This window comes from Heliangelus exortis, chromosome 3, assembly GCF_036169615.1.
Source record: "Heliangelus exortis chromosome 3, bHelExo1.hap1, whole genome shotgun sequence".
Taxonomy (NCBI): domain Eukaryota; kingdom Metazoa; phylum Chordata; class Aves; order Apodiformes; family Trochilidae; genus Heliangelus; species Heliangelus exortis.
The window spans coordinates 22,471,570-22,482,864 of record NC_092424.1 but is presented as its reverse complement, the minus strand read 5'-3'; the positions used below and the strand labels follow the sequence as shown (position 1 = coordinate 22,482,864).

At 41.1% G+C, this 11,295-nt stretch overlaps 1 protein-coding gene across 2 annotated transcripts; it reads right to left on the bottom strand.

The window, feature by feature from the left end:
- Positions 1–1,103: 1,103 nt before the first annotated feature.
- On the bottom strand, positions 1,104–10,893 carry ATF3 (activating transcription factor 3). 2 transcript variants are annotated; one of them, XM_071739597.1, is made up of 4 exons: positions 10,761–10,893; positions 6,011–6,254; positions 4,980–5,087; positions 1,104–4,041 (listed from the first exon to the last, which is right to left on the bottom strand). In XM_071739597.1, the coding sequence occupies exons 2-4, from the start codon at positions 6,248–6,250 to the stop codon at positions 3,844–3,846; spliced, it is 546 nt and encodes a 181-aa protein (XP_071595698.1). In that variant the 5' UTR covers positions 6,251–6,254; positions 10,761–10,893; the 3' UTR covers positions 1,104–3,843. The 2 variants fall into 2 exon arrangements, with proteins under 2 accessions (XP_071595698.1, XP_071595699.1); XM_071739598.1 differs by having other exon boundaries at positions 6,011–6,171.
- Positions 10,894–11,295: the final 402 nt, after the last annotated feature.

The window sequence follows — 11,295 nt, the reverse complement described above, 5'->3', positions numbered from 1 at the left end:
GAAGGTGCTCCTTATAAATGTACAGTGTGAAGCTCTGAATGAGCCTGTATGTACACAGAGTTAGCATCTAAAGCAAGACCTAAGGAGAAGACATATTTTTTTAAGAAATATCAGTTATGCTTGTAGGATTGTGTCATAGAGAGGTGGTTTCATGGGTTTATTTCATGACATTTAAAGGAAATAATATAAAATACCACTTCAGGAATTTATAATGCTAATTTTGTTGGTAAGGTTTCTAAAACAGACCATGAAGATGATTTATAAATTTACCAAATTAAAAAGTGAGTTGGGTGTTCAAAAGTAAAAGTTGATAGAAGCTATAGGAGAATGTTTATGAAAGAGTGAATATACATAAATGCATGTACCAATAAGGAATGTAAGTGTTCAATGTTGCCAGGCTTATAGTAACCCAGGTCTTCCTTCCAGCTGATATTTTAAACTAGATTTTGCAATAGTGCAATGGATTTCCTGGTCCCTGGAGCTCCTGGACTTCTATCTGACCTCTGTATTACAAGTTATCACTGCTTGCAAAGGATTGAAGCCAAAAGTTTTTGTCCTGCTGTCAAAACATAGCGATTTGTGTCTGGGTGTAAATACTTCACTTTGGAAAGGCAGGATAGAACACCTCGTTCATCTTTCCTCATGCTCCTACACACACACACATGCACACACACACCAAAACACAAACCAAAGCCCCAGTCATGCAATACTTCTTTAGCATCTTCCATGTAACCACAGAGAGCAATCAATAAATATTAAAGCTTCACAGCAGCAAAAGCATTAAACCCATGAAGTAATTGGAAAGCTGAAATAACTACCAGCTGGTTGGCTGCATGGTTAGAAAAGGTTCAGGTGTTCTACTTGCTAGTGCTTTAATCTAAGCCCTGGGCCATGACTGAGAAATTAGCCTGGAATTCGTATCAACTTTTAGTAACAAAACTTCATTTATATCTTGACAAGCAGTGCACTGTACCAATTTCATTTTGTAAAGCATGGTTGCAAACCTATAAAATTAGTTTGGCTTTTAATATCTCAGTGTTGTCTTAAGAAAATGAAGTTGTTCCTGGGCCTCGGAACTTAAAATGAACTAAATGACACGTGAATAAATATATATTAATTATTTTTTATTAAAGTATCAAAACAAACTTGAAAATAGAAAACAAACTGCTTTTTAATGCATTTTAAAGGTTCTCCTGAATGAAGTATACCTTTACAAAACTCATGCAACATATTGCTTCTGTTTAGCAGTTCTAAACACCTTTTTCTTTCTGGGCACAGCTGAATGAACTCGAGTACCATCATTTCTAGAGTAGCGTGCAGGAGCACGCATGCACACACACAGACAGACAAGCAGTAGGAAGCCACTATGACTGCACATACAAAGAAATAAAAATAGATTATCTTCTTGACAATAGTAGTGGTACCATATTAACATTTGGCATGCTAAGTAAATAACATAAGCAACAAAAGCATGACGCCTGCGTCACCAGTGATACGGTTAAGAGCAACCATACAAATTCCATAAAGGAGACACATTAATTCTGTCATTTGGATTCTAGTCTCTGTTGTAACACTTTATAACAGTATAGGAAGCAAACGGATTTGTCTGCTGGTATTTGATGTGCAAAGGGCAAAGCCGAGGTGACCCATCTTGGGATGCTGCCTCGGATTTGTATTCCCACGTTGCAGAAGTCAAATACCATTGAACATTGTTTGACAAGTGTATAGTAACACACTTCATGTGTATCCATTACCTGGCAAACAGCTGGCCCAATTCCCTATGGAACTTGCCCTCTAAGCCAGGGAAGTCCCAGCAGAGGCTACAAACTCTGCTGACAGGCCTTGGATACAACTCTTTAATGGCAGTTCCTCCCAACATATAGAAAGACAAGGGATTCTCAGGACAGAATAGGACCTTGTATGTCATCTTTGTAATACATTCACTTTTCAGATACATGAAGCACATATCTTTAAAACATGATATAGGACATTACAATATATCCAGATCTTAGGAAAATGTACTAAGAAGTTCTGTTGCAGAATATAATGATCATATAAGGATCAGGTATGATATCTGATAGACTTGTCTGGGACTTGTAGGGTAAGAAGCTTATGGCTGAGGTATCTTAAGGTTTAGCCTTTAGAACAAAAAGACAATATCAACACTGGTGTAAAATATTATGCACTATAAGCTCTGTTCTTACTGTCTGCTTCATTTAAATTGTGACATTGAACAGCTAGACACCACTGACTGAGGTACAGAATTTTGGAAGATATAATCTCTGCACCCAGTCATTCAAGATACTCGGTGCCTCATCTGTGGAAAAGACGAAGGACAAGTGCTTTAGTACTGGTGTCTAAAATACAACTGGTGATGTTTAGGAAAATATAATATTAAACACCAAGAGATAAAAGTAAAAAGACAGCACAACACTTGTGTTTTCAGTTTTATCTTGCTTGCAGTATTTATTAACTCTAGTCATTATGATATTAGTGATAAATAAGGATATTTTCTTTTACAAAAAAATTGTAAGGATATATTTTATAGGATTAAACAGTCTGAGAATTTCACGGAAACATCAGAATTTAAACACTCATAGCTCCAACTGTCTTGTCCAGCAGCTTCTACCAATTCAAAAACATCTAATGTTAGTATTTAATAAAAAATAAAACCAACTATTCACTACATCAAAACTTTCTGCCTTTAGATTCTAAATAACACTTCTGCCTGACTGTAGATGCCACTCAAATGTAATATAAGAGTAGCTGAAATCATATTTTTTCACTCGGAGACACTTGGCAAAAGGAAGTAGTCCTGACCAGAATGGAGAAAGCTTTGTCAAGCTCTTATGCCCATAAGAGCCATCTGTATAAGCAGACCCACTGAAGCCCATGGAATCTCTTCCATGGTTGAACAGCTGAGGGTTAATAGCATAAGCTAAGGCTCTTAGGGTCAGATCCTAGAGGAATTTTTTTTTTTAAACTGTTCATGATTCAAGAACCTGGAGTTCTTTAATTGGGCAAACCCCCTATCAATATCCCTCTGTAGTTAGTTTCCTCTTTCCAGTGGGTCCAATTCACTGAGTCACCAAGTGGTGGTACAAGCTGCTCTTCACCAGTTCAAGGGAAAAACAGTAGTCCCCAAAGGACAGTAGGTGGGGTTCCATAAATACAAACTTAGCTACATGAGCATTTTACAAGAAACATTTCTTTGTCACACCTACCAGGCTTTTCAAATATAGTCTCTGAGATGAGTCATAGTGAAAACCCACACAAGTGTTGTGAAAAAAACAATGACAAAGCTTAGTTGGAACTAGATTTTTTGTGTGTGTTTGTGTGTGTGTGTATTAGGTTAGAACGCAACATTATGGATCAGTACATTCTGCCAGAAACTCTCCTTCTGGAAACTTCAAAATTTTAAAAATACTCTCGGTCTGCTTTCCCTACCAGCAACACGAAAAAGTAGTGTCCCTCCAGCACGGCTGTCTGTACCATGTGCATCATGGAAAGTCATAGTGTTCTAGCACAAACGTTGTGAGTGCAGATACTGTATACTAGCAGAGAGCTAAAACTTCTGAAGCTGTTGTCTGTAGCTCCTAGGAACAGCAAGTATGAGAGGTGCAAAACCTATGTTTGAGGCAGAAGACTCTTCAATTTGATTGAGACCAGATCTTCCCAGAAAAAGATTCACTGTCAAGCCAAAACGATCCTTTCTGCTTAAGAAAGCAATCTGCCCTTCCTAAAGGTTCTTGACTAATAGAATCCTACACGTTATCTCATGTCCTTCGTGGATTCTGGTAGTTGTTAAAAACATTATAAATACTTCCACATTCGCCATATCACTTAACCTTGTAACGTGCCTTCTTTGATCTGTTGAATAAAAAGATTCCTCTCATCTTCAGGTGTCCTTCCGTTTTGTGCCCGAACTATACAAGTGGGCCTGTGAAGATTTAGCATGTATATCAAATGCTGCTTCTCATTCTTTAGCTCTTCAATCTGGGCTTTTAATTCTGCATTGATAGTTTCCAGCTTTTCTGATTCCTAGTCACAAAGGACAGACACAACTATTAAACTATTTCAAATAGTTAATTGGCAAGTTTTTCTAAGCAAGGTTTACCTAATAGTTGAAGTTTTTTATTGGTAGAAAAGCATATGGCTAGCTGAGAAAGAATCTGCATAGTCTTATTGTGCCAATGGTGAAACTATACATCCCCTAATTGAAAATAGTCTTTAAAAAAAAATAAAAAATTGACAGTTACTTTCTGAACTGAATGTAACAAGTTTAAAAATTCAGATCTGTATTGACTTACAAGAGCAGGCATTCAAAGCACTGCAGCTACCTTCTGCAAAAATATTCTGAACTTTTTGGGTCTAACATTTACCCAAAAATATCTATACTTCTTATTAACTCTCTAGAACATCATATCACATATCTGTAACCTATGTTAAGCTAACAAAGTAAGGATGTGGATTTTTTCCTCCCACCCCTGCATATAGGAACAAAGACAGGCCTGATGCTGCTGTAATGCAGTTTAGTATTGTGGCAGAGCGGGAGAAAATACTACTGGGATCTTAGAAGAGGGACTTTGGGACTAAGTTCCCATACCCTTCATTTTATAAACAAAGGTGAGATTACTTGCTAGTGTTTTTAGGCTCTTGAACTCCATAATCAATATTATATGAAATGAGAATTTACTCCTCTTTATGTTCAGTGTATGCATTCATGTTATCCCCATAAGCAAGATTGATCACTGAAATACAAATGTCTTTTTCACCCCTACCATTCTTTCACTTTTCTAGTTGCAACCAGGTTTTATATAATGTATATGGAATGTTCAGTTTTGGATAACTAATGTTTTGATGGGCTTACAGAATTTTGGTTGAACTCTTTCTGTATTTCCTACTACGAGTGCCCCTGAGCTGCCTGTTGAGATCCTGGCAGGATGACAGATTAAGAACAATTCATGCCAGTCACTTACTTTCTGCAAACATTCTGTTTTTTCCTTCTTTTTGTTTCGGCATTTTGCAGCAGCAATTTTGTTCCTTTCCCTTCTTCGCTTTTTTCTTTCGTCTTCTTCAGGAGAAAACTATCCCATAAAAACAGATACACAAAATCCATAAGATGTTAAAAATACTTGACCTATACTTCGATAACTGCTGCATTTTTAAAGCAATGTGGATAGTGTTGTCAGTGGTCACATTGTGAGTTAGATAAGGATGTGATTCTGACCTTGCTTGCCATACAGTAAAATGGTAGTAACTCCATTAGAATATTCTGTCAATGAAAACATGCCTGGAGTTTGGATGGATGTAATCCATGTGATAGATCATTTTAAATCAATTGTACTAAAAAAAAAAATGGTCTCCCACACCTTTATTTCTTTTCCACTCCTCAAGGAGGAAAAGAAGCAAGGGCATGGGGAGCAGACCAGAGGCTGTGGCGTGAATGAGACCCTGAGAGCGCAGCAAGCTAAAGGCAGCACAGAAAAGGGGATACTGACACACTCCTTCAAGCTTTGTTTTGTTTTCTGTGAAGGCTTGGACCCAGGTGTAGCTGTTTCCTTAACTTAAGCTATTTCTTTTCTTTAGAAGAGAACTGTTTCCCACAGAGACTATTATCTTAAAGTAAAAACCTAGTGTGGACATAGCATGGTTATATCTACCTCAGCATAGTCCACATGGGTCCTGCTGCACTGTCCACACCAAATTAAAGCCTCTGACTTACTCCAAGTTTGCCACAAGTAGACAGGGAAAGCAGATTAGCACTTGCTGTAATGTCTGTAAAACACTGTCCTTAGTTTATAATCAAAGATAAAATACCCAGGTAAAGGCCTCAGTTGAAATGAGAAATACCAGAGGGCTTCCCAGGAGCACCTAACAGAAAGCCAAGTAGCAAGCGTAATAGGATCAAGTACAGTGGAGTCACTTGTCTGATGTATTACTGGTCTTGTGGTGAAGTTTTATTAGAGAATTAATCATTCACACTGAAATGCTGTTTAAAAAGCCATACCTCTGTTTTCATGATTGATGTTTCAATCGGCCTTTCAGAGACTGTCACTGTGTCCAATGTAGAAGACATCCTGTGGTACTGACGCTTATTCTGAATGGCAAACCTCAGTTCCTCTTTCACCAGTGGGGTTAAATTTGTGAAATCATCAAACCCCAGTGACCCTGCAGGGGACAAAGTGGGAACAATTGCGGAGGCGCTGACTTCTAATGCAGATACCTGGCCTGAGTGTTGGACCATCATTTTGCTGAAAGGTAAAAAGAGATAAGAAAAAGCCTTTCAACGACTTGAGAAAAGTAAATATCTCTCAGAGGTATCTTCAATAATGCAAAATAATACTCTATTTCTTGCATTGCTACAGTCCATAGCCTTCATCTACACCGATCTCACTAGAGTCAGGCAGTTAAGAATGTGGTCACTAGCAAAAACTTCTACTTTAGATTAACTTTAAGAAGATATTTAAAAATAATTCTAGTATTAGTACATCACAAAACATCTAGGTCTTTCTGAAACTTAATGTGGAAAATGATACGTGTACATGGATGTATACATCGAAGTTTTAAACTGGTAATGGGTCACAAGGAGAACTGAGTGAATAGGAATAGAAAAAGAATAAGAAACAAAAATCAGAAACCGAAGAAGTATGATTATTATTAAAATCATAGAGTGAGTTTAAGAGTATCTCCATCCTCAGATCTATACCACTACAGATTGCATCTCCAAACGTACAGAGCATACCTTGATTTCAGCTACATTTTAGGCACAGCTCAGAGTTCTCCTAGAAGCTGAAATTTGCTAAGCAAGATAGAATCTGATGCAAAATGATCATGCTCAATTTTACACAAAGTTTTATATCTGGTTATAAATTAATGAAAAAACACTAATAAGAGCTGGCACAAAGCTAAAAGTTCATATGTGTTCTGGGGCTTCAAAGGACAGGCTGAGCTGAGGGATTGAGTAATTAAAAACGTGAAGCCTTTTGTTTCATTCCTTTGCTCTTGTAAAATCTGAAACTATCCTCATGTGCCCTCAACCAAGAGGTTTGAAATTCTTAAATATTTATGGTCAGATGTCCTGCTGATATAAAACAGTGTGACTGAAGAGACTTCAGGGGAATTATGCAAATTGATACCCATGGAGGAGCCTCATTTCTAAGAAAACGAACCTACTCAACAGTGCTCTCTACTTTCCTCTTTTTAGTAATTCTTATTAATTTTTTAGTCAGTTTGGGAGGGAGAGAGGCCCCTGTGTGCTTTGAGAAAACTGGTGACCCCATGGAGGGAGTAAAGAGGCAAATCTCAGCAGTCAGCCACCCTAACACCATGGGCCAGCCAGCCAGCCAGTGCATGCAGCTCTGCACAACACAATCCAACTCTCACCCAGAGATGAGAGGTCTAGAAGAAAGCTGAGTGGTTTTTGTGAGTGGCCCAGGGGACAAAAAAGTACAAGTCCAAAGTGTAAGACTCTATTGCTTCCCCTAGTCATAAAATGCCGTGTTAAATTGGATTTTACCGTGTTGGTTTCCCAGCTTTCTTTGGTGTGTGGAGTTCAGGAGTTTTTTTAATAGCTGTATGTGTAATTATGTGTTCTCTACTCTGGATTAGAAGTGTAATAATTATAGTGAAGTCAATTGTAATTAACTTAGTGCAGGTAAGCAACTAGTTGCCTCAGGGTAGCAGTGTGGATAAGTTAAATTTTCATATGGTCAACCCAGACATGATTAGTTCTCTGTATGCTACTTCTGTAACCCAGCAAGAAATGTTTGGGGTCATGTGCCTTGACAAGAAGACAGATTTTGCTGAGAGATATCTAAAAATATACTGTAAATCCACACTGGTTCAGTTGAGAGTAGAATCTGTTTCATCCCTAAGTGAGGTAAGTATAAAAATGTGAGGACAGCGAATTGCCATTTGGTAGAAAATGTCATTTCCAGCCACAGAACCTTCCTCACTTCTTCCTCAACCAGTAACCACAGAAAAGCTGAAGATTTCCAGAAGTCTGAGGGTGAAATCCTGAACCCAGTGAAATCAGAAGGACTTTTTCTGTTGACCTCAATGGGGCCGGGGTTTTTCACCCATGGTTATTAAATATGAGGAAATTATTTGGAAAAATTTGTTATTCAGAAAGACCTTGGGAAATTTATGTAATTCTTTTCAGAAAGCCCCTGCTCATGAGTCACATTCAAAGTACTGATACGGTTTAATCCTATAATCTCAGAAAGCTAGCAGTTACCCTTTTCCAGCAAGTCAGAAACAGCCCTATAATTTCCAGCTAAAATTCCCTCAGCATTATTTATCATTTATCAACATTCAACCATTCAAATAATTTAAACAGTCTAATAACAGACAACACTGAACCCCTCAGTGTTATCAGAAATTTTGTCTATTTTCACTGAATGTCAGTCTCCTTGGTTCCCAGCAATGGCTTCATTCAGTGAATGTAATTCTGTGTAATGCAATCAAACCAGGCATCTTAAATTAACAGTTAAAATGTTTCTCCAGCCTACAAAATAATTGGGCTAATAATTTTCCAGCACTGGTGATTTATTCAATTATTTTTCAGTCTGGGCAAACTTTTAACTGAGGTCAGCACCAGCAACAGAAGAAAAAGAGACCAAGAGTGTTTGTGTTTTAGTAATGTGTCTGAGAAATTGTGTTAAATGAGCACCAATGAAAACCCATTCTGATGTCCTCAGGTACTCTCATCTGTCAGTCGTTAGTGTTAAAAAAAAAAAAAAAAAAAAAAAAAAAAAGACTGGGAAGATGCCCACAGGGAGAGGAAGCACAGAGGGGGAAGTGTCCTTGACTACAGAAACTTGCTGCTGTCCTGCCTGAGCAGCTTACTGACCTTCCAGACATCCTGAAAGGCATCTCTGTTTATTCAGACTTTAGGGAAGTGAGGGCCTACCAAGGGGCTGAGGCTTGTGTAAGGATTTCTGCTGTAAGCAGAGTCCTATTTTGCAGAGCTATTTGCCACTAGTTTGCTTTCCTGAGGCTCTTTCTTAGGGCAGGGCTCCTGGACAGTGCCTCGGAGGTTAAAATTCCAGTTTACTACCAAGATCATTATGAGCCACCATGAAAGAAATTGAAGTAATCAGCCTTGTATTGAGTGCACTCAGCTGGATATATTCCTTTTTCATAACAAGGTAGATATTTTCCAATTTCTGAGGAACAAACTTGCTTCTAGAAATGGTTTACAGGAATGAAAATTAGATTTTGCTTTTGAAAATAATGCAACAGGTTGACCTTCCCTTTTCCCCAATTTATGTACAAAACTGTACTTATACCTCTCTCTCTATAAGCCATCAAGAGCACTGGCTTCTTTTCTCTGGGTTTGTAAAGGCTGGGGAAACAGTAGGAATAAGAATATTGAGCCTTAAAGTGTGGTTACATCTGGGACTTCATGATCACTGTTTACTGTGTTAGACCATGCACATGCATCTCAGCTGCAGGCTGGTTTCAGTCCTTCTGAAGTTACTGACTTTGAAGGTGCTGAACATTCACAGACCTGCACTGGAAAGGCATAGCTTGTTCCCAGGGAGAGTTAATGCTTCATTACTTTAGTTTTGGAATTCTTCAGAGAGAACAGCTTTTCTGTTAATGATATCCTCTCAGTTCAGGTAGATTCAAAGAACTTTATTTATTTGTTCTCCGCCTACTTTTTGTCTTTCTTTTGCTGATTATTTCTTCCCTCTACGGTGAACATTTACATCTCATCTGCCAATATTTTAATTTCAGGACATACTTCCTAACTGTGCATGAGGGCATTCCTCTTTGAAAGAAGTCCTTTTTAGTATTAATATTAGTTTTGCCTTTTCTGATTAGCTGCAGAGCGCTGACTGTGCCTCTTGGTTTTATTTCTTCATGTGAATTCCTTCTCCTCTGGTGCTGATGCAATAAACCCCGGTAACCATTGAGGTTAATTTTAAACAGCATTAAGAGCAATTACAGTTCACAACCTCTGTGCACGCTGGTTGACCTTAAGCTTTCTGACATCCCACATCGTTCCCTAACCCTGTTCTCCTGCCTCCAGAGTCTCAAATGCCGTTCCGAGGAGGAAAATTGATTTCCACCAGGAAACTCGTTCTCTGAAACAAGTTTTGCTGTCGTGTGACGCCTGCTTTGATTAGGCAACAGTTCAGCAACCGCTCGTTTTCATGTCAAGACACGGGGGCAGAAGGAAAAGTGAATGTCCCTGGCTCACGCACCGCGTCCCCACGCATTTTCTGTGCACATGATAGACACACGCACGGCACCGGGAGGTTACTAATGCCGTGGCCAGCCCCACTACAGCTCCTCAGCCTCTGCCGACCCTCCGGGGTGGCGTCCGGCGTCCGGCCGCGCTCCCGCATCCCCGGGGCCGCTCCCGGGGCCGCTGCCGTCCCGCCACCGCGGCCGCCACCGCGCGGTGCCGAGCGGCGCAGCAGGCCCGGGGAGCACCGGGGCTCGGCGGGCTCCCTCCCGGCCTTGGGAAGCCCCCCCGGGCAGGGGCTTCCCCTCAGATGGCAGCGCCGGGAAGGAGCCGCTGGCTCGGGGGAGGAGGGTGCCGGGACGGGGGCTTTTCCCCACGGCTGACGGGAGGCGGCGGCACCGCCGCATCCCGCTTGGCTCCGGCGGCGAAACTTTTCCTCTCCGCGGCCCGCCGAGCCCACGGCGGGCATCGCTCCGCGGCGGGACGGCATCCCCCGGAGTTCAGCCTCCCCGGAGCCGCCGGCACGGAGAGTCTCGGCGTCTCCCCTCCCACTTCCACCTACCTTCCCGCTGCTTTCCCGGCCGAAGGAAAGGGGTTCCGCACCCACCCCGCTGCGCTGCCGCACCGCTGGCCGAACCCTCTTCTCGGCTGCCTCCTTCTCCGGGAGAGCAGCTCTCGCCGCTCCCCGCTCCTCTGCCTCTCGCTTCGGTTGCATCACCCCCCTTATATAGCCGAGCTGGTATTTACTCTGGCGGCGAGTCTCGGGCTGATGTCATGCTATTAATAGCCTCCCCGAAAGAGAGGGAGGAGGGAAGCGCAGCCCGTGGCGGTGATGCAAGGCTTCCCCGCCGAGGCGGCGCGGAGCGCTCCGCTCCCAGGCGGCATCTCAGGACCCCCACGGAGCAGCATCCCTCGGCACCGGGCAGATTCTCTCCTCGCACCTTCTTTCCCTCCACAACTACCACCCTTCTTTTTTTTCTTTTTCTTTTTTCTTTTTTTTTTTTTTTTTTTTTTTTTTTTTTTTTTTTTTCCCCCCCTCTCTTTCTTTAATTAAAGCTCCGGAGGAGGTTCTTTCTCCGGGCCGTTTTGCTGCTGAG